Below are 21,656 nucleotides of genomic sequence, written 5' to 3'. Positions count from 1 at the left end.
CTACCCACAATCTTGCATCACGGGCTTATGCAGCTATACAATGTCCCGCTGACTCCCAGTATCCTGTTGAAATCACACGCCGGTTACGCCGAGTCTCTCCTAAGCGGTTCGAACAAACCGATTTATTTCGGTATGAAGACGGAGCTCTGATTGTTTCTTCTGGCTTTGTGCATCGCGGATATGCCGCGGAATCCGCACAGCTGCACGCTACACAATCACACGGACCTTGTAGCTCCAGCAGCAAAGCATTGCTTCTAAGGGTATTTCTGAGTCGTCGCTCACTGCTCACTGCTTACTGCTCGCAGGAAGGTTTTTCGGAATAAAGATACGCCTGAATCAACGCTTTCGGCATGCATCGATCTCCAAGGGCCCAGGAATAATTGCCATCCTCTCTTAAAAGGGAAGACACTAAGTACGCATGCTGCTGCACGTCTAGACAACCTAAGGCGGGCTCGCTTCGGACCTAAATGCCCAACGGCTTCGGGAAAAACGTCGCAGATGCACAGCGCAAAGTGTAACCGACTGGGACAGGTGATGGTCTGTGCAAGCGACATGTTAAGCGCTCACTTTCGCGCCGACCAACTTTGCGGACGTTTCGTATGGCACGAGCGTCTACACAACGTCATTTCCTATAGTTTTCCGTCGAACGCCTACCCCACAATTGGCCCTAAGATCGGAAATTGATCTAGTATTGCGTGTCGGTCCTATTGTAACTGAGCCGATTGACACCGCTCATTGATACACAGTACTTTGTGGCGCGCCCTTCCGAGACGCTGCAAGCAAGCTCGGCATCCCACTCATCATCTCGCCGCACACATGTTTCCTTCGAAAACAGCTTGTTCTATGGCATTTGCTCGGTTCTAAACTCCTGAATCAAAAACAGCTGACGCAGTCGCTGGTTTCGTCATAGGGATAGCGTAGCAAGCCCATGGAAGACCGGTTATTTCCAGTATGAGTTCCTCTCGGCGCCTCGATGAGTTTTCTACCTCCGTATCGACATTTCGCATCTTTGCCCCTCAGTTTGCGTCATAGGGCGGAACAGCGGACTGGATGTGTTCTTGCTGTTGCTTTTCTCCATACGGAGTTGTCACGTGCAGATCCGGCCTCCTACATGTTAAGCACGATTAACAATGTCAGCCATGCTGCTGTATAGGTGCAAAGAGTCAACACATCGTTTTCAAAATAAATCAGATGCTTCCTTACAGGTAGAGCAGAGCATCTCTTTTATGATTAGCCCCACTATCCACAACTAGGCAAGTTCCTTGGTCCGTATGTCAGCCCGACATTAATCGTAGTGACAACAAATTTGAGTTGGTTCACTCGACTAATGCCTTGCATATGCAGCTAGATGATAGGTGCATACTCGCAGCCTTCCAACTTCGAGCCTAAGTCCTCACTTCCTTGCACATGCTGAAAAAGAGCATAGCCAGGCAGAAACTTCAGCCTGAGACCCCGCCTCCTTACCCGCCTCGTCCTTATAGTTGAAGCGATGAGTAGGATAGTCAGTACCCAATACTGCTCCACGAGACCACAATGAGGAGCATCTGAGTGTTACTGTTGACAGGTTCTTGCATTCGCTTATGGACACCTGTATTCCTCGATCTATTGCCTGCGTTCTTCCCTGAACCTCAGGTTTCGGCATACATGGCATATACGTCAACCTCTCTAGCCAACCAACTCGGCTCTCACCGCGGGGACATGCACACAGCCAGGCCAGGCCGACATCGACCCACCTCACAAGCCGTAGCCCACCAATCCAGCAGCTCCTCCAAACCCACCACTCACAGTGCTAGGTCCGGCGACCGCGTTTCCGACCCACACACGCACAGCTTGTGCTCGTCCACTGATCAAAATTGCGTGCGACCATGTTCCTTTCCCCTCCACAATCTATGCGCGAGCACCGCACCCAGCGCAAACTTCTCGTCATGTGAGTCGATAGCGATGCGGACTGCCTTGTAGCAAATTCCAACGTCAAGTCGTAGGGTGAATCGTAGCTGGTGTCACAAAAACAGCTTCGAGGCCATTTTAGGGACCAACTTCGTGGTTAACATGACGACAGAGAGCGCCAAAAGGTCATCAAGATGCAATAAGGCAAAATCAGCGTCAAATCGATTGGTTGATGTGCTACTCGCAAGGTTGGTGACGGCCGCAGCGAGGCCGCAGTTCTGGTGTTTGTTATGATGGCTGGTGTGGCTCTGTGCACGACGCGAGACCGCTTTCAGACGAAGCAACAACACCTCAATTCCAGCACGTTATGCTGCAGATTTTCGAGCCAACAACTACACTGCTTATCATGCACTGTGTCAGACAGACGAGCAAAGCTGTACCTCAATGTCCTTGCGAGGAGATTCATTGGCCCGGTAGTATGGAGATATATCTCGTTCGGTGATTGTGGCGGTCTTTATAACAGGGAGATGCTGCACCACATTGCCACCATATTGACAACTTTGGGAGCTATTGGCACACCTTCCACCCAGATTCGAGTCCTGACATGATTACCGGTGGAAGTGGCCCAACAGTAGACGATTCTTGCCTAAGTGTGACGCGTTTCCTGCGGGCTGTGGATATGCGTGCTTTGCAAAAGCTAGAGTACCAAGTGCAGGAGCCAATGCCGTTCGATTCATAACACCCATGACCGATGGCAAGATGAAGTTTCGGGATATGCTCCCCTCATCAATCAACCAAACCGTGCTCGCCACGTCAGAGGATCTCCGATGGGGCATGATTTGGCCGGTTCTAGTGTCTGTCCGGGGTCCAGATGATTGAGTCGACATGCAATGACGGGCTAGGTTCCGCATAAACTTCACGCCATCCCGTTATCTAGGAGAGACATGCCTGTCAGCGTGCATGGCCTAGCAAGTCAACAATAGGCCGGGCGTGGGAAGACCGAGCTGTTGAGTGGAGAGACTGATCAGCTGAACGAGAGGGTGCTGACGGTGTAATGCAACATGCATGCGGCCTTTGCTAGCGTGCCATGCATGTGGAGGTATGAAATGACCGGATGTGATACCCAGGACTGGCCGTTGCAGCATGGATAGATAAGGTGACTGGCCGACAATGCCTTAAGCTCGTGCTAGAAGGGTTGGCAAATTTGGGACAGCCAAGAAGAACGGCTTGACTGTTCAGTGGAGGTCAGGGTCCATCGAGAACCCATCGGTGATGGATATGGTACTACACATGACGATTAGCGGGACTTGGTGTGAGAGACTAGGGTCGACCTAAAGAGGCCACAAATTGGGAAGTGCCGAAACATGGAATGCAATGGGAAGTCTGGGAAGTGAGTGAGGGGAAGAATGTCAGCAAAAAGGCTGAAAGCAGTGTGCGTAAAGATTTCGACCAATGGTCTAAGGACATGCCTGCTTAAAATTCAGACCTGGAGGGCGTGGGTAAGACCATAGCTTGAGCTTGGCCCGTGGACCCCGTTCGCTTCCTGGACGTTGATTTTGCCAGCAGAAGAATTGCCATTGACCAACGAATCGTTCGTTTGTTAGAGCCCTTGGACCGGTCCATCGCTCGGCATGGTTTTCGCAGCACGTGACCGTTTCTCGCTTCACGCAAACCCGCCTTATTACACATTCGATGGTTCGAACCGTACGTCTAGGGACCGTTGCAATTTCAATAAGGACGCCGTCTGGTACACAAAGACAGGGAAGTTGAGGGATTTTTGCATTCACTGGACGAGATCGCGCGATTCCTGGAGCCACAATGCGGTGATCCTTTAGCAAATGTGATATCTTTCTGCAGCTGGAAACGCCAGCACGGTCTAGGGTATCATTGCAGCCCGTCTCCGCAGTGCTCTAGCGGCAGAATGAGCGGTATCCGTTGATCGTGGCGATATCGTTGGACGCGGCCAGGTGGGGTGCCACCATGTTCGACGGAAGGATAGGCCATGGTGTCATTCTCTGGTTCGACAGCGGCAAAGGGCCGTAACGAAGTGCGGTCGACGAGTGGGCGAGAACTCTCTGTCTGAGAGCATAAATAGCGACAACATCTCCCTGGGAATGGAGACACCAAGCTCATAGTCGACCAGTCTTCCAGTCAAAGACCAACATCTCTGAGCAGCTTCCATCTCTTGATACACCAAACTCCTTTGTGCCTACTCTTTTCTCTACCCCAAGACCTGGGCTTCCATAACAGGCCGTCTCTCATCCAACCATATTGTATGTGTTGTCGATAGTCGAGTCTACTATGACCCCTGAACTGACCACATTCAGAGTCCCTACCACAATCCGACCAGCAGTTTGAACGACGAGGCACTAGGTAACCCAGCGGACCTTATCAGCCAAACAATCGTAGGACAAGGCTAACAACGGTCAAGCCCCAAACAGACCAGCTCTTGAGACTTGAAACATGTGCTTCTACGACCAACATCGATTCGGATGCGGTGACTGGAAATGGGGTCACTTTCGCCAGCACTGTGCCAAGGAGTACCGCATCGGTGAAACTTGTGGCATGAAACTCATCATGCAGACGATTCCCACGGGCACCAAGTGCAAGCTCTGTGAGAAGATCGACACCAAGATGCGCCGCCGGGCCGCCGAGGTCGAACGCATCAGTCGCTGGCAGCGCGATGGCAGCAAGTTCCGGGCTTCAATCGACAAATCCATGGAGATAATTCGGGGACTAGACTACGAGATCTACGAGCTCGGCTGTGAGCGCAGTCGGAGGTTGCAGCAAGTTGGACACTGAGCTGGTGACGATCGCGACGAGGCGTCTAAGAGCGTTTCATGTGCAACTGGAGTTGTTTCTTTTTCGGATCGAGTCCATTCATTTTCGGCGTCTGGGTTTGGTATGACACAGTGAACATTGACACTGGCTGGTCGATAGTGAGAAGGAGCTTGCCGGGCGGTACCTCTTACAATCGCTTCTTTCAATATCTCCACTTTATAATTTCGACAATGGACATATTGTTTCGAAACTGCATGATAGGCTGCATCCTTGCAGTTGGCGATGATAGCCGCTGTGCCATTGATGGGCGCTGAAGCTGTCCAATCCGTGAACGTCGCGTAGCCGCAAATAGAGGTAAAGAGTGGTCGTGCACGGCCCAGCGGGTAAGGCACGGCGTCCCGCTTTCAAGCTCGAAGGCTCAGTTGCCGACCGTACGTGAGAGTGCTCCTGCAAACATCCGGAGCAGCAACGGCTGCAATGTGTTGGCGGCTTTGGAAGATCGATGAAGTGTTGTCGTGACACGCGAGGGGTAATTTTTTGGGCTCGCAGCTGCACGTAATGACACTAGTCCTGTTTCAGCAACCCTTGCAAACATCAAGGCCCGTGCTGAGGTATCAGCCTTCTCGATTGCTGAACATAGTAGACGGCACCCCTCCCGACACCACGTATACTCCTCCATCTGCGTTTTCTTATGGGCTCCACTCGTTTGCTCGAGACCCAATCTCTCATGCTCTTTTGATATGTATCGTGGTTGCTCGTCTGTTAGCGCAATCTCCGAGGATATACGCAAGCGTCTTCAGCAATTATTCTTGGAGGTTTGCGTTCGCGCAAAGAAAGCCAAGGAAGGTATCCGCAGGAGACGAAGCTGTATCACCTGTCAAGAAGACCATGTCAAGGTAGGGTACCATTCTTGTTCTTCGAGTATAGCAGCGCGCGTTTTCATTGCAGAACCTCATGTCGTTTTGTCGCACTCCGCGTTCTGTAGAAACTGCAATTTCGTTTTCTCGGTCGACAAAGAGGCGAGTGGGCCTGGCAGCTTGTTCTAGTACTGAGTAAATAGTCGTGTCAGTTTTCTGGGCCAACACAAATATCGAACAACAACTACCCCACGTGGCGGTCTCTGAGTGGCCTGAAATGCGGCCGATCACCCACGATGAAGCTTTCTGCTTGCGCCCTACTCCAACACCATACCATTTGGACGTTGAGCTGTTCAGGGATGCTAGGTGTGTTGTGAGTTTCATGTATCACCTGAGAGGATGCTGCCATGATGGAAAGGATATTGATACTTGCAAGAGATAGGAGTCATGGATGAGGGCGAGCTTGAGAACTTGAGGCTTTCAGAACGGTTTCCGGGCGACTAAGCTGGCGCTTATCATCATCAGCTTCTTGGAACTTGTACCACCGCTTTCTAGAACGAACGATCCGTTCCTGAGGCTCGCGAGGATGCTGGGGGTCGTGATCCAATGAAGGGCGTGTACGCATCATCAGCATGACAGGGCTTCTGGCAGAGCAGTTCACGACTTATCCTTCGTAATGCTCCCAAGTGGATGCATTGGGTTGCAGCTAGCAGTTGTGTACATATCTGGTACGCACTTCAAGCAGGCCGTAGACCAATCAACGCCGCAGACTCCATGTCTCAGATTGCTTGGTTTATCTTTCGAAGTCGCCCAGTTACACGTTAAATTGATTGCGGCAATGTGGTGGTTTCGGCAACCGCAGGCTACGCGATACATACCACGCTTCGTTGCCAATCATGCTAGTGGTTGTTGTTCGAATTTCTTCCGCATAACAAACTTTACCCATTTAGGATTGTTATGCTTTCCATGGCGCTCCTGCATTTTGTTCGTTCATCGGGCCTTACCCCGCCCTACCAATGAGGTGGCTAGAGATGGAATCTTGCAGTGACCCTATTACTTGGCTTTTACTGCTCATGGCTGTTCAAGTTTTGTCAAACGCAATAAGAGATCAATGGCTCTAACGACGTGATAATACCATCAGTCAACCATCATACCTCAAGCTCAAGACTCAGCTTAACCGCGTATGTATCGCAGTCTAACTGTTGCCAAATAACGATTGATGTTGTGAGACGTCAATCGTGGTGCAGACTTGACAGGGTGCTTGGCCAATGAGAGTGCAGAAGTCTACAATCCACTTGCTAGTAAAGCCGCCCACATCACCCAACGAAACATCGCGAGACGTCCAGACTGCCAACCAATACTTCAAGCGCTAAATTTCTCTGGGATGTCTTCGCCAGTACAGAAAGTTACGATTATCGACACAACCCGAGATTGAAAGACACCGGGACCGCATGTGCATCATGCGATGACCGACTGCACATTCGTGGTTTTAGAACGTCAACAACATGCCCAATACAAACTAGATCATCACTCTCATTTCTATACTGAGCTGCCAATGTTTTTAAATTTGGCTCTTTCATATGTTGTCTCATTCACACCCGAACCATTTGTGCTTTTGAGTCGATTTCTCCTGAGCACCGTTTTGTGTGCATTGACATGTTTCGCTTCTGCCCTAGAGAGCATCGCACTGTGAGACATCGTAGCTTCCCTGAATGAACCAGGAAGCTCATCACTGCATAGTCTGATATCTCCGTTAACATACAGCAAGATTGAAGGTATTGATCCGCTCGAGCTAGTGGTACTCGCGTTCAAAAGGACCGTGTTCACAGTTGCTTGTTGCCAGTACCCAGCTAGCAAGCACTGGTATCAAGAGAACAAACAGCACGATTTTGCAAAGAGTTAGTCTGGTACCTTTTCTCGACATTTGTTGGCATAGAGTGGTCCGTTCTTACTAGCTACGACCACAAAACTTCGCGGAGGTCTAAGGCATCTGATCACGCGCGCACGTCCTGTTCCATCTGAACGAGAAACAAGTCCTTGAGTTGCGGTTGGGTCGAGTCTCCTGTTACCTGATCCAGCATTTGAGCCGAGAAAACCAGACAACAGCTAAAACAGGGTTCCACAATCGCTAGTGGCATGTTTTAATCGTACTACTTGATGAGGTCTACTTCAGTTCCATCAATGTTATATCCAAATCCAGAGGTTGGCTATATGCTCACATCCGGTCTACAGACACCTTTTCGCTGGTATATGATGCACGATAATTCGGTTCTAATTCGTCCTTGCTATCTATACGGCCACCATGGTACCAGCACAATAATGTTTCCATTGATAGAAATACATGCTCCAGCATTCCAGCACATCACCAAACGTCAAGATCGATCGTTTTACTAAACTCGATGGATCTCAGTTTATAATCGAAATATTGCGCCCAACATCATTCATTAAGCAGCATACCAGAACTGCCGAATCCTCTTATAACCTAGTATTGACCGAGGACAACTTGCAAACCTAATCAATTCATGTTTTCTTGTGGGCTCGTGCTCGACCAGATGAAAGTATGTTGAGCTTCATTGATCGACTTCGATATTGAGACTGCACAACGGCGCCTTGCCAACAATGTTCACGACGCCTTTGTTTTCTACTAGCACTGCGGTTGAGGAATTCTGCGCCTTTGAAAATCTATATGCCCCTCTTTTCCACTCTTATATACTACAACACACAGACACATCACAGGCTTTGGCTACTTCGATTTAGGGACTCTTGTCAAGCAGATCGACACCCAAGACCTGGCGCGTTCGACTGGCTACTGGTCTGGTCAACCAGTCGGCCTGGAGAACCTAGTGAAGAACATACTGCGCTTTCAGTACCGCGAGAAACACACTGCATGCAACGATATTGGCATGACAGTTATTACTGCAGTACAGATGGTACTCTCCGCTCAGTTTGAGATCGATCAGCACAAGTCACTCCACGACGTCGTAGACCACATTGAGCAGATTAGCAAGAACACCGAGTGGTCCTACGGCTCAGCGACGTATTTTCTCCGCTTCAATAAACGTGGGCATATTAAGAAGCACTGCCGTGCGTCGATAAAGCCATGTAAGCACTGTACTAACTCGGGAGTGAAGTCTCGCCAGTCTGCAGCGCGGGGACATGAGTCGCACAAGTGCCTTTCGCATGCAAAATACATAGCCAAAGCAGCAGGCAAAGCTATGAAGACAGCAAACTCCTGTGCTAGCTAGAATCAGATTTAGGACGCCTTCTGCTGCAACTTGACAGTGCGGTTCAGCATTTGGTTAAGGTTTCTCATTCTTCCCATTTCAGCGTATAGCGCTCCTAGAAATTACGGTTTTCCTTTTTCATGGGGACGGAACACTGAAAACATCATCAACCATCTATGGAATCCATCTTCGCCCACTCGGACCATCTAGCACCTTAGGGAGTAACTATAAACACCCAAATCTTATATCATCCACAAACCAAACATCAGGAAACATCTGGAAACCAGCTAACTTTCCCCCAATAAGCAATGTTCTCATGCCCAAAGCGTTGAAACACATCCATTTCGAGTCTGCTTTTCCTGCTTTGACACGCAGGTTCAAAATGTTGCAGAAGAGAGAGGGTTCAATTTGCAATGCAGATGATCGAAAACATTTATGCTCACTCGATGGGCAACGGGAAACCTTTGAAAAAAGTTTTAATCAAACAAAGAATGTGCATATGTTCCTTTCGACATACTGTTTGAAAATATCTTCCAATGTGCATAAATATTGTGTGATCATCTCCAAACACGATGACCTTGAATCTTTGGCTTTTCGAACGTATGACTGAGGACTCAAAACCCAATCTCCATTCTTAGAAGACAGCCTCTTATAATGGACGTGAAGGATCATTTTGTCCGCGATTCGGTTAATAGAGCTTTGTAGCACAACGTTAACGAGAAGACTTCCCAGGAGATAGGCAATTCTTAGAAAGAGCTATCCATTCTTAATGTCCTGATTGATGTTTGAGCTTCATTTATTTATTCTTGAATCATGCAAGAACGACAAGTGGTGAGCCTCGAACGTGCAGCGGGCACAGACCAGCACCCAAACTTTCGTCAGACGGCAGTTGTAGCCGAGCGCTTATCGATTGCACCTTCCGTATCCCAAAAATTTCCCTCCTTCAAAACATCACCATTCCAAAAGCCTAAACCGTGCAAGATGGCCAAACGCAAGCGTTCCGAAGCCTCGCCAGCGCTCTCTGACACTCAAACGGCCTCCGACCGACTCTTCAAACGCCAGCAGAAGCAAATCCTCGCCCGCCTTACCGCCGCGCAAAAGTCTCTTGTAGCAGCCCTCCGCCTCGGCGCAGGATTCGAGCGCCAAAAGCACAGTCGCCGCAAGAAGACAGCATCTCAAAAGAGAGACACAAAAGCGCTGTCGCGTATCGACGATGAATACAGGGTGCTGAAGGCGCTGGATCTGGAAAAAGTTGCCGAGCAGCATGTGAGGAGGACGATTGCCAAAGTGAAGAGCTTGAAGGATCATGAGGCACTGCCGGAGAGCGTGAAAGAGATTGAAAAAGGAGATAACAATGCTGCGCGGCTGAATGTGCTGGCGAGGTTGTATAAGGTGGTTGCGGTGAAGAAGGAGGTAGATGCTCTGATCGACGACCTGAAGGAAATCGTTGGTAGTGAAGCGAGTGCCATGAAGACTGAAGGTGTTGGGAAAGCGCAAGTTAGAGAGAAGGAGAAGAAGCGGAAGGTTGGGGAGAAGGCGGATGTCGATATGTTGGATATCAGCGACGAGGACGGTGTTGCAGCCAAACTATTCAGCGCGCGGATAGCAGCGCCATCTTCTGGAGACGAGAGCGACGGAGACTTGTCTGATGACGAGCGGCCACCCAGTATAGGCGACAGTGACAGCGAGCACGATCCAGACGCTGACCTCGAAGTTGCGAGCGACTCTTCTGAAGCTGAATCTTTCGATGGCTTCAGCAACTCAAACTCAGACATACCCGCAAACCGTTCGATAGCACCTCCCTCCGACCTCTCGGGCTCCGAATCTGCCCCCGAATCTGAAACGTCCGTCTCCATAACCACCGAAAGAAACCCCAAAATCCCCAAAATCGCATCCAAACCTACAGCCTCCGAGTTTCTTCCTGCTCTTAATCACGCCGCCTACTTTTCGGGCGACGAGTCCGCTTCCTCGCTCGACGAAAAACCGCGCAAGAATCGTCGCGGTCAGCGCGCGCGTCAGAAAATCGCCGAGGCAAAATACGGCAAAGCAGCCAAACATGTGGAGAAGAACGAGCGCAAGCAAGGCTGGGATGCCAAGCGGGGCGCTGTCAGCAACGAAGCAGCACGAGGTAGCAACAGGAAGGACAGGAGGGCGGCGGAGAAGGGTCTTAAGGCCAAGGGCGGTAGGGGACCGATAATCAGTGGAGAGAATGCGGCGCCACTGGGCCAGAAGCGAACGGCAGCTGCACCGAAGAAGGACGATCTGGGGACGCTGCACCCGTCGTGGGCGGCGGCGAAGGCGGCAAAGGAGAGCAAGAAATTGAAGATTGATCTCGGGGGTGTGAAGGGCGCGAGTAAGAAGATCACGTTTGACTGATTCGACGAGGTGCGATATACCCACTCTAAACGCAGCACTTGGTGCAATAAGAACAAAGTGTGAGTTCTCGGACCGCTACACGTCTACCTCTCAAGGTGCACAAATTGGTCTCACGAAACCCCCCTCACAGCTTCCCCTTAGTATCAGACTCAACAACAGCCGCCAACCACCCCACATCCACCTCCCCACCCTCCTCAACCTCCAGAATCCACCCCACCCTGCCGCTCCTCGCACTCCTCACCTCCAACTCCATCTTCATCTGCTGCACCACGCAGACCACATCGCCCTCCCTTACCACATCCCCCTCGTCAACCAGCACCTCGACCAGCTTCCCTGGGAACGGAATCATAACATGCCTTGCATCCGACGGGTCGGCGCGTCGGTGCTGCGACGTTGTTGCTGAGGCGGATGCGGATGTCGAGGCGAGGGTGAGTGTGTATGCAGTGCTGGACGATGGGGTGGTGAAGAGTATCTCTGCCGCAAGGGAAGCCGGGAAGTCGTTACGGAGAACTTTGGTCAGCTCGAGGTGGTGTGCTGGTGGCGCTTGGGTAGCGGTGGTGGTGGTATTGTGCGCGGGTGTGAGAGTCAAGGACCAAGCATCGCCTTTACGGAAGAGCGTATTTGCTGTGCCGACTGCTGGGGTTGACAATGTAGTCTGAGAAGAGTCCAGGAGTGGGTTTGTAGGAGTTACGAAGTTATGGCGCGCTGCTATAAGGGAGCTTTGCGTGCGCTCTAGCCATTGCGTGTCGCAATTGCCGTGCATAAAGTCAGGATGTAGGACGATGGCGCGGAGTATGGTAATGTTGGTCTTCACGCCGCTGATTTGCGTGTCTTCCAGTGCGCGTTGGGCTTTTCGAACAGCGCCCTCCCACGAAGATGCAGTGATGACGAGCTTGGCGATCAGGCTGTCGAAGTCTGCGGAAACTATAGCTGGGCGACCGCTGATCATGTGCGTATCGACCCTGATGCCGTTGCCCGCAGGGAACTGGAAGCCAGTGATCTTGCCAATAGATAATGACCAGTCACTCTCGACGTTTTCGGCAGTGATGCGGAGTTGAATTGAATGTGATGGTGGAGGCTCCTCAGGATTACGGACCGTAGTGGGTAATCCGCAAGTTTCCAGCGATGCGCCTTGTGCAAGTAGGAGCTGAGCTTTTACTAAGTCGGTCATGGAGATGCTCTCTGTGATTGTGTGTTCGACCTGTAGCCGTGGATTCACTTCCAAGAAGTAGTGTTCTTTTGTGTCTGGGTTGACGAGAAACTCGAAGGTGCCGAGCGAGAAGTAGTGGACCTATGGGGATTGTCAACACAAGCAAACTCTTCCAAAGATCTTGCTACTTACGCTTCTAGCCAATTTCAGTGCGTCTTCAATCACTCTCGCAATCAGCTTCCGATCTGAAACAATGCTCGGTGCCAACTCCACCACCTTCTGATAACGCCGCTGGATACTGCACTCCCTTTCCCACAAATGCGTTACGTTGCCGCTCCCATCACCGATGATTTGGACCTCGACATGTCTAAAGCCGTCGACTGCTGCCTTCTCAGCAAACAATTGCTTCGATGGACTCTCCTCGACTGCTCTCTTGACTGAAGAAGCCAATTGTTCTTCAGTGCGAATCAGTCTAATTCCTCGGCCGCCACCGCCATCTACGGCCTTGACCATGATTGGATAGCCGATCTCTGCAGCAAACTGCCTCACATCTTCAACGTTATTGGTGGGTGTTTGCAGTGCCGGTGATACAGGAACATTAGCTGTGGTCGAGGTTAGCATCCTAACAGCATCTCTTTTGAAAATACCTACATCGCTCAGCAAGCTGTCTCGCCTTCAGTTTGTCACCAGTATTGGCCAAGATGTCCCATCCGGGTCCAACAACTACAGCGCCAGCTTCTCTCCACATTCTCTCCGAGAATACTTCAGATTCGGAAAGAAATCCGTAACCTGGGTGGACTGCGTCAATTTGATGTTTCCTTACAATCTCGATCAGGGTATCAATTTCCATGAATGCTGCCGCAGAGGGTAGTTCGAGTGCATGAGTGGCTTTTGCGGCATGTGATGAATCGCCCGAAATGTAAACGCTGTAAGTCTCGATATCGAGTTCTCGAGCTGACGAGATGATTCGAGCTGCTATTTCGCCTCTGTTCGATTGTGATCAGCTTAGAGCGAAGGATTCAGGCGCTCTTACGAACCTGTTTGCAATGAGCAAACGCTTGATGGATCTCTGTGGTGGCCTCGACATCTTGACTTCTTCTCCAATATTTGTAAAATGATAAAAGATTGGAGCCTAATTGGGACAATGGTTTTAAGTTATTCCTATTGTGTGAATCGCGTAGGAGAGTCGTAAATGACTTCGTGAGGCAGCAAATAATCCAATATGTAGACTAGACTTCAACAAAGCCGAAGAAAGGCACTGCTTTCAAAGAGATGCACCGATATCAACGGAGTCTGAAGGTGTTCATGGTTCGAAGACATGCTAATCATGAGTGCCCTGATCGTGGAGCGGGAGTGCGATGAACGAGGTTAGACGCGCGGGGAGCTTTGCTGTGCCTCGGTTCCCCAGCTTTCCTTCCCCAGACTTCAACCTGTCGCTCCCGTCACCATCGTTCGTTCCAATGTGAGCCGTAGAACTGCTCCGTCGCAGGAGCTCTCACTTCTATTCACTTCAAGTTGTACGTCCGCTGTTTCTCGCATAAATGGCCGGTGACAAACAACCCCCGTCTACGCCCAAGGACGCGTCAACGCCCTCCACAACAGCAACCGACCGTCTCGCGCAAGTCAGCGCGCACATCACACCCAACACACCCAAGCGCAGACGTCGGAAAGGAGCAGACTCAGACCTACCTGCCGACTACTCAGATATCCTGGGTCAAATCACCGCTCTACGCAAGATCGCTGCAACACCGGACCCGAAGAACAGGGGTTATGTACGGCAAAAGCAGGCAGGCAAGCTGTGGGTCCGGGAGAGAGTTGAGCAGTTGCTCGATGCAGGAAGCTTTCAGGAGGTGGGCAGCGTAAGTGGGACAGTCAAGTGGAGGCAGACGGGACCGAGTAAGGAAGAGCCGGTTGAGTATGTGCCCTCGAACAACGTCCAGGGGTTTGGAAAATTGAGAGGGAGAAAGGTAGTTTTCACGGCAGACGATTTTTCAATCAGAGCTGGACATGCTGATGGAGCGTTGATGGAGAAGACGGTGAGTACAGCGACACCCACTCTTTCACAGTGTGCTGATACAACTTCAGATATACATGGAGAAGCTCGCAATAGCTCTCAAGTTGCCGATTGTCAAGCTTGTCGATGGATCTTCCGGCGGTGGCTCTGTGACTACGATTCGCTCGACTGGCTTTTCCTACGTGCCTCCACTGCCTTCCTTCTCCCAAGTTGTGCAGCAGTTGAATCTGGGAATCTCCAACCTGGGCGCCGTTGTAGGTCCAGCTATCGGTCTCGGAGCCGCAAGAGTGGTCGCCTGTCACTTCTCAGTCATGGCTGCAGACATCGGCTCTCTTTTCAACGCAGGACCCAGCGTCGTGGCCAACGCAACATTCGAAGAAGGATTATCATTCACCGATCTAGGCGGGCCAGCCATGCACTGCACCAACGGTACCATCGATAATCTCGCCCCAGATGAAGCAGGATGTTTTGAACAGCTGCGTACCGTACTCAGCTACCTACCCAACATTGGCACTCAACTACCGCCAACCATCAAATGCTCAGACCCCATCGATCGCGTCTGCGAGAACCTCCGTACCGTCATACCGCGGGCAAAAAACAGGATGTACAACCCCCGCACCATCATAATCTCTGTTGTCGACAGCTCCTCGTTCTTCGAAATCGGTGCACTATGGGGCACGACCGCCATCGTCGGGCTGGCCCGGTTCGACGGGAGACCAGTCGGTATCGTATCTCTAAACTGCGAAGTCAATGCCGGAGCGCTCGATGCCCTCGGGAGCCAAAAGAGAACGCGCATGCTGAAGTTCCTGGACGTGTTCAACATTCCCCTGATTCAATTTGTCGATATACCGGGGTACGCCATCGGGACCGTAGCAGAGCGCACGGCGACCATGCGCCACGGTATTTCGCTCGCAACGACGTACTACGCTACCACGATGCCCATCTTCAGCGTCGTTGTGCGCCGCGTGTACGGCGTAGCGGGCGGCATCATGCTGGACTGTCGTGATCCGAGGATGCGCGTTGCGTGGCCGTCTGGTCTCTGGGGGTCGTTGCCACTCGAGGGCGGTATTGAGGTCGGACACTCATTTGAGCTCAAGGAGATTGAGCGGAGAGAGGGGAAAGAGAAGAGAGACGAGAGGTACAAGGAGTTGGAGGACGAGTACAAACGGCTAATGAACCCTGTAAGAACGGCGAATGCTTTTGGCATTGAAGAGATTATCGATCCAGCGTACACAAGGAGGGCGTGCTGTGAGTGGGTGGACCATGTGTATGAGAGTCTGTTGCCGCAGAGGGTCATGGAGAGAGTTGCTGGGAAGCTAAATCCGTTGTTCACATAGGTGCAAAATGACAATCGAGAACTCCGTTGAAGAGCGAAAATAGACGTACCAAAAACCCAGCTCCAAAAACAAAGTCCTGCCCAATCGACACGAGTCATTTGACTCTACCACCGCTACTAGTCGTCGGTGGGCGATGCACCGTCCCCCAGCCACAGGGAGCTGCAAAAAAAGAGGTCTTGCCCGGAATCGAACCGGGGTTGCCGGAAGATACTGAGGTGATCAGAATCCGGAGTGATAACCGCTACCTGTTAGGGATTAGTGGTTGATCGGATTGAATTGATCAGGGAAGAACGTACACTACAAAACCATGTTCGTTGGTGCTATGATAAGTGTCAAAAAACAAAAACTTATATCGTAATTCGCAAAACCATCTGCCGAGTTTTATCGTCTTCGTGGATGTGAGAGCTTGTTGGAGTCGGTGATGCTGCAAATATTCTGTCAAGTGCGGGGCAAGGAGGGGCTCGAAGCACAATAGCACGGTGGAAGACGAATTTCTGCGCCGACACGAACGCCATAAGCCAAGTTGCGAAGTCTGGTTGGATCATCGTTCTCAAATATTGGTTTCTATTGAATAGCTCACAGAAACCTGCCTGTCTACAGGACCTCTTGCAACACACATTCTTTCTACTAGCCTGTCCTATCACGCCTTTCCACTGCTTCCACAAATGTCCATCCATCGCTCTGTCTCCGCTTGTACGGCTTCCATTTGTTGGTCAATCAGCTTTACTAGTGGCGTGCTGGCTGCGTTTTTCCTGAGCACCTCATTCCCCACTTCTAGCAAGAGCTTATTGACATTCAGCTTTATCGCACCGGCGCGTATACACCTCTTCATGACTTCAGCCGGGAAGTCGTTTGTTCCATGCAGCGCGACTAGCACGCGGTTGTTGACTTGCTTGTTGATAGCTTCGAGGCGGTCGAAGTGGATCTGTCCTTCTGCAGGGCCCGAAGGCCCGTAGTCGCCGTGGATGTTGCCGATAGAAGGCGCGAGGATGTCGATCCCGACAGAGATGAATTTATCGACATCTTCAGGGGATGTAAACAGTGCTGCTGAAATGTCAGTGGTGTGCTTCCAAGTTCATTCAATCGAGTCCTTGCCTTCTAGATCCCCCGTGTCTGCGATCCCGTCTTCGCCGCCATTTATCCTTCCACTCTCAGCCTCCACAGCGATGCCCTTTGCATGGCATTCTTTTGTCAAGCGCTCTGTTTTCTCCAGGTTTTCGGCCTCCTCATAATGTGACATGTCGACCATGACTGAGTCGACTGGCAGTGTCGCGATGATCTCTCGGATCTGCTCTTCGTTCTGTGCGTGATCGATATGTAATGACAGCGGCACAGTCGCGGTCTTCACTGCCTGTGCGGCTGCGTGCGCAAGTAGTGGAAGTTGCGTGAGTGTTGACGGGAAGAGTTGGATGATTAGAGGCGAACGTCGTGCTTCAGCGGCATGGACAAGCGCGGTGAGGTGTTCGACATTGTAGCTGTATTCGCGTAAGCACTGCTGTCGTATGACTGCTACGAACCGACTTACGCAATTGCTGAAAGAACGCCATATTTGCCTGCGGCTGCAGCATTGAGGATGCGCAGCGTACGATTCTCTTGAAGACCTGCCATGTTGTTCTTGAAAGAATTGTGCGGATGGTGTTATCGGTGTGTAGGCTTGAGAAGTCCGAGGGCTCACAGGTAAAAGGCGCGCCAAAACACAACAGCTGTAGACTTGTGTCGAAGCGCGGCCTTCTGGCCAGAAGGTAGACGTGAACGGAGGTCTTGCGGCATGCAAGCGTTATGATTGGTGCTCGAGTCGAGTTCCACAGAAATGCATAGCCGACGCGCATACCCTGCTCTCTGTCTGCTGCCGAGGATAGGCTTAAAGCTAGGCCGAACCTGCGCCGTCTCGAGGCAAGACGGTCAAAGGTGTGGATCGTTGCCACCACCTACCCCGCGTTGGCGATCCCCACATCGCCGTGCAGAAACCGAAACGATGGAACGACGAGACCACTTGGTCATGCTCCTCGTATCGCGGCTGAAGCTTTTGACGAGGTCGGCTCCCAACGTTGCTAGTCATGCATGTCTTGTACGAAACTCTTGCACACTCGGTACATTTACACGACAGTCTTGGAATGGTCAATCGAGCTCCGTGGACACACGAGCCTGTAATCGAAGCGACATTTCCTGGTCTCTAGGTAGTCGAGGCGACTGTGTATAGCCGCATAGCAGTTTAGCAAATAAGCTCGAATCTATTGTTCTGTTTGCCAATATCGTGCCAGATCTTGTAGAAGGCTCTTTGGGGGAACTTGGTGATTTCGAGTGTTTGATCCAGGAGACGAACAACGGCTGCTCGTTTGACAGGGTCTCGCACAGCAAGACCAGCTGCAGAAATGTCAGCCAAGCGTAAGAGCCGAGTCCACAAGACTGCCTCTCACCTGCGTATAAAGCCTTCACGTTGATCATAGCGCTTGGGATCTCTTTGCCTTGATGCGTACTGGCAATCCCACAGATGGTTTCCACGCTATTGTCTAAGAGACGTTGGCGGTGATGCATGTCTTCCATACCGCCTGGGGAAGGCTCATTGATAGTAACAATGATACGGGAGAAGTGGAACGTCTGTATCGCAGCCGCGTGCGATGGAGGATGGATCCATATTGGCGAGAAGAAGGTGTCTGGTGCCGGTAATGCGGGTTTGTATATTGGCTGAAACGAAGATCCAAGCATACTGTACCAGTCGTTCAAGGCCTGAGTGAGCTTCTTGCCCTGATCTACTCGAGTACCCACGTCGTACTTCTTCACTGACTCGGCGGAAGCAAAGTCGACGCATCTTCCGCAAATGTAGATGATCCTAAGACAGAGCTCATCAGGCGTAAGATCATCTAGCCGTTGAAGCGGCCTCCAAATAGTCAAAACTCGGCGGCCCTCGCGAAATGCGACCCAAGAGTCCTGACGGATCCAGCTCCACCACGCTGCTCTCCGGAGTGGATCCTTGCATTCACTGCGCTTGTATCAGCCATGCTTGGTCTGCACTCTTCGCGCCTTCATGTTGAGTGCAGGTGCCCAGATAACGTGTACATGAGTAATACCAGACTCCGTACCACAGTTGTCAATGCATAGGTAGGGTGGTACTGACCCATTGTTGTTCTGTGACCGCTGGATCCAGAAGATTCCACGCAGATGGCGCTCCCATGCACCGTTGTTATACTGCCCTTCAGCGTCGAACATCTCATAAGTGCTGATCAAAAGGGCTGTTGCAATTATTTCTCTAGACTTTGAGTAACTACCATGATTCAGGTTCTGAGAGAGGTAATGAAGAGTCTCGTAGTAGTATTGTGTGGCCACATTGATAAGTGGATTCCCTATATTAGAATTGCTAGTGGGCTGCGGGAACGAGGATCGATTCAACGCAACAAGATGACGCGCTGCTACTGCGAGCAAGGATTTCAGCAAGCCTAAGTTGTGTACAGCGAGGCGAGGCACAGCGGTTGAGAATTGTTGCGTAGGGTCGCAAAGATCCAGTATTGGACCTACTACTGCGACGTAGTGTTGGAAAAGTACCAACTCATCTTCAGTCAGGGGTATGCTCTCAACAGAGTTCCACTGTTCTTGTACAGTTGAGGGCGGCCTTTGGTTCTGATTCGGCGATGGCAATCGTGTGTCGTTGTCTTGGTCTGGCGATCGCAATTGAGGATCCAGAGCTGGCGGCTCTGGTTCAGGACTTTGTCGTTGCGAAATGCAAGGCTTATCGACGTCCAGATTAAGATTATATTTGGCAACGTTTTGAATTGCATCTTCAGCAAGTAGGTCGTACCACTCATAGGGAGCTGAGTTTGGCGATGGCATCGAAGCTATGCTTGCAGTCGTCAAGGGTGAATCGAAGTGCAGCTCCGGCGAGTTGGTAAACTGAGCATCACTGATAATCGACTTCCTGGCCAGTGCCGGCGATGAACTTGCTTGCGCCGGTGGCATCGATCCATCTGTTGTTGCGCTCGCTGAAGCATCGGTGAGTGACGCATACCGACATTCTCTGCTTGACTTGATGCATGTTGCGCAACGTGGTCTCTGTTCGTCACATTTAATCCGACGCGATCTGCATGTTAAGCTGAATTTTCGATTAGCTCTAGGTCCAACATGGCTGGTTTCGTAATCATCTTGACGGGCGTCCTATTTTCCGGCGTACGAATTTGGCGTAACCCAGCCGACGTAGGCCAGGGTTCACTTACCAACCTGAAGTTGTTCTCAATCCCTTTGCTCTTGAAGGACGCGGCTTTCGCGGTTTCGGAACGCATGCTGATGTAACCGGCATTACGGAATGGGGCTGCGCATGCTGAGTTGGCTTCGCTTCGAGGTCGAGAGTACCAGCAAAAGATGCGTCAGTCGAACGGGCTGATTTGCTGGAGCTCGTGTTGTGTGGGGACACAAACCAGTTTTGACGCCGGCAGTTCAGTTCTGCAGGAGCGGAGTTGAGCCACGTGATGTAAACTAGAATTCAGTACATGAGCTTTCGGTTTCAGAGATGATCACACAGACTCGTTGTTCGAGTACCTGAGCAGTTCGCAGAAATTCAGGCGGAATGGCGGCTCGCTTGGCTTTGGTAGCGGACCCAGCATTTCCCAACTGCGGGTAACCTTGAAGCCGCTACCATCCTGAACCCGCATACCTGGTAGCTGTTGTCACACTGTGATAGTTAGAGCTGCCATAGGAGAAATAGGAGAGTTTCTGTTTGATGCTGAGAGACATGCATCGGGCGCTGCTTTCATGTACTGCGTCTCTTCGACACGTGGCTTGATCAGGGCCACTTTCCTGCCCATGTGGGCTGCTGCTCTCGCAATCGAAAGACGCACCACCATGGCACCAACATGCATTGCGAACCTTGTCACTTGGCAAACGGTTTTCGCATTGAACAAAATCATCCATGAATTTCATACTATGGGAATCGAAATCATCAACCTGTACCGTAACTCCTTCCGATGCAACGACCTTCAACCAGCCAGCCTTCTTCTACCACGCGCCCACAATACCCGCAATTGGGATGTCGATGCCCGTTGTGTAGGAGGCGCTGTCACTGAGCAGGTACACGTATCCGCCTCCCAATTCCCTGGGGTCGGCCAACCTGGGCATGCCCCCGTAGTAATGCATCTTCTCGGCGAAATCCGGAGCGCGCTCGATCTTGTACGTCATCTGCGTCCTGACGAACCCTGGCGAAATGCTGTTCACGCGGATACCGTGCTTTGCCCATTCCATAGAGAGAGTGTGTGCCATGTTGCGAACGGCCGCCTTGGACCCGCCGTATGGTGCAGACGGTCCAGCTCGGTTGGGTCGGTACGAAGTCATTGAGGCGGTGAAGACAATGCTGCCCTTGATGCCAAGCTCGATGAACTTCTTTGCAGTCGCAGTCGCACAGTAGTACGCGCCAAAGACATTGAGGTTGAACATCTGTTCGAGCTGAGCCTGGTCGAAGTCGAGGGCCGACTGGTGCTTTGTCATGCCGGCATTGGCAACCATTCCGTCGATGCGACCAGTTTGAGCAACAATCTGATCAATTGCCTTGGTAACGCTCTCTTCTGAGGTCACGTTACAGCTCAGGTAGTGGACGCGTTTTGGGTTTGCCTTCTGGAGCGCTGCAAATTCCTCTCCGGGTTCGAACAGATCCAGCGAGTACACATGGGCGGCCTCATTTGCCAGAAAGACTGTGGCAAGACCAAGGCCAATACCGCGATTCGCTCCAGTGACAGCAATGACTTTGTTCTTCAGCGAGACTTTCCAGTCAAACTCCTCGCTTGGCATGGTCGACAGGTAAGGTGGAATGCCGGTTTGCTCGACAATCTCCGGCGCATTTCCGTTAGTCTGGCCATTGGTAGACAAAGGCGCGGCTTCAGGAGCGATGGCTGAAGGAGACATGTTGCGGGTGTGTGATTGAGAAACTCTGGCGAGTGAAAAGTACAACGGAAGGTGTAGCGAAAGGAAGGGAAGCTGAAGGTGTTTGGTGGTCCGACATTGTACTTGCCAGGCAGTGGAACGTTTAAGTATCGGTCAACTTCCAACTCC

The 21,656-nt window shown here is 51.3% G+C and overlaps 9 protein-coding genes across 10 annotated transcripts, besides 3 other annotated features; 4 read left to right on the top strand and 5 right to left on the bottom strand.

Moving 5' to 3' along the window:
• Nucleotides 1–4,350: 4,350 nt before the first annotated feature.
• Nucleotides 4,351–4,689, top strand: EKO05_0010617 (uncharacterized protein; the record flags this gene model as incomplete). The annotated part of the gene is made up of 1 exon (XM_038943687.2): nucleotides 4,351–4,689. The coding sequence occupies one exon, from the start codon at nucleotides 4,351–4,353 to the stop codon at nucleotides 4,687–4,689; it is 339 nt and encodes a 112-aa protein (XP_038793568.2).
• Nucleotides 4,690–5,226: 537 nt separating this feature from the next.
• On the top strand, nucleotides 5,227–5,980 carry EKO05_0010616 (uncharacterized protein; the record flags this gene model as incomplete). The annotated part of the gene is made up of 3 exons (XM_059637808.1): nucleotides 5,227–5,564; nucleotides 5,739–5,891; nucleotides 5,962–5,980. 3 exons carry the CDS (start codon nucleotides 5,227–5,229, stop codon nucleotides 5,978–5,980), a joined length of 510 nt encoding a protein of 169 aa, XP_059493791.1.
• A 3,750-nt stretch (nucleotides 5,981–9,730) lies between these two features.
• Nucleotides 9,731–11,125, top strand: EKO05_0010615 (uncharacterized protein; the record flags this gene model as incomplete). The annotated part of the gene is made up of 1 exon (XM_038947267.2): nucleotides 9,731–11,125. The coding sequence occupies one exon, from the start codon at nucleotides 9,731–9,733 to the stop codon at nucleotides 11,123–11,125; it is 1,395 nt and encodes a 464-aa protein (XP_038793567.2).
• Nucleotides 11,126–11,249: 124 nt separating this feature from the next.
• Nucleotides 11,250–13,362, bottom strand: EKO05_0010614 (Pyruvate carboxylase; the record flags this gene model as incomplete). The annotated part of the gene is made up of 4 exons (XM_038943625.1): nucleotides 11,250–12,416; nucleotides 12,468–12,877; nucleotides 12,927–13,261; nucleotides 13,313–13,362. 4 exons carry the CDS (start codon nucleotides 13,360–13,362, stop codon nucleotides 11,250–11,252), a joined length of 1,962 nt encoding a protein of 653 aa, XP_038793566.1.
• Nucleotides 11,651–11,690: a tandem repeat.
• A 454-nt stretch (nucleotides 13,363–13,816) lies between the features above and the next one.
• Nucleotides 13,817–15,626, top strand: EKO05_0010613 (uncharacterized protein; the record flags this gene model as incomplete). The annotated part of the gene is made up of 2 exons (XM_038943598.1): nucleotides 13,817–14,311; nucleotides 14,361–15,626. The coding sequence occupies 2 exons, from the start codon at nucleotides 13,817–13,819 to the stop codon at nucleotides 15,624–15,626; spliced, it is 1,761 nt and encodes a 586-aa protein (XP_038793565.1).
• Nucleotides 15,387–15,427: a tandem repeat.
• A 640-nt stretch (nucleotides 15,627–16,266) lies between the features above and the next one.
• EKO05_0010612 (Fructose-bisphosphate aldolase) lies at nucleotides 16,267–17,234 on the bottom strand (the record flags this gene model as incomplete). Its single annotated transcript, XM_059637807.1, has 3 exons — nucleotides 16,267–16,670; nucleotides 16,722–17,101; nucleotides 17,152–17,234. The coding sequence occupies 3 exons, from the start codon at nucleotides 17,232–17,234 to the stop codon at nucleotides 16,267–16,269; spliced, it is 867 nt and encodes a 288-aa protein (XP_059493790.1).
• A 604-nt stretch (nucleotides 17,235–17,838) lies between these two features.
• EKO05_0010611 (uncharacterized protein) lies at nucleotides 17,839–18,833 on the bottom strand (the record flags this gene model as incomplete). Its single annotated transcript, XM_038943554.2, has 3 exons — nucleotides 17,839–17,990; nucleotides 18,044–18,606; nucleotides 18,742–18,833. 3 exons carry the CDS (start codon nucleotides 18,831–18,833, stop codon nucleotides 17,839–17,841), a joined length of 807 nt encoding a protein of 268 aa, XP_038793563.2.
• An 850-nt stretch (nucleotides 18,834–19,683) lies between these two features.
• Nucleotides 19,684–20,266, bottom strand: EKO05_0010610 (uncharacterized protein; the record flags this gene model as incomplete). Of its 2 annotated transcripts, XM_059637806.1 has the most annotated exons (4): nucleotides 19,684–19,710; nucleotides 19,832–19,972; nucleotides 20,036–20,090; nucleotides 20,154–20,266. In XM_059637806.1, the coding sequence occupies 4 exons, from the start codon at nucleotides 20,264–20,266 to the stop codon at nucleotides 19,684–19,686; spliced, it is 336 nt and encodes a 111-aa protein (XP_059493789.1). The 2 variants fall into 2 exon arrangements, with proteins under 2 accessions (XP_059493789.1, XP_059493788.1); XM_059637805.1 differs by having other exon boundaries at nucleotides 19,684–19,972.
• Nucleotides 20,267–20,609: 343 nt separating this feature from the next.
• Nucleotides 20,610–21,509, bottom strand: EKO05_0010609 (uncharacterized protein; the record flags this gene model as incomplete). Its single annotated transcript, XM_038947266.1, has 1 exon — nucleotides 20,610–21,509. The coding sequence occupies one exon, from the start codon at nucleotides 21,507–21,509 to the stop codon at nucleotides 20,610–20,612; it is 900 nt and encodes a 299-aa protein (XP_038793562.1).
• Nucleotides 21,510–21,552: 43 nt separating this feature from the next.
• Nucleotides 21,553–21,588: a tandem repeat.
• Between the last annotated feature and the right edge of the window lie 68 nt (nucleotides 21,589–21,656).

This window comes from Ascochyta rabiei, chromosome 20 (genome assembly GCF_004011695.2).
Source record: "Ascochyta rabiei chromosome 20, complete sequence".
NCBI lineage: Eukaryota > Fungi > Ascomycota > Dothideomycetes > Pleosporales > Didymellaceae > Ascochyta > Ascochyta rabiei.
This window is presented reverse-complemented; position numbering and strand designations above follow the sequence as displayed.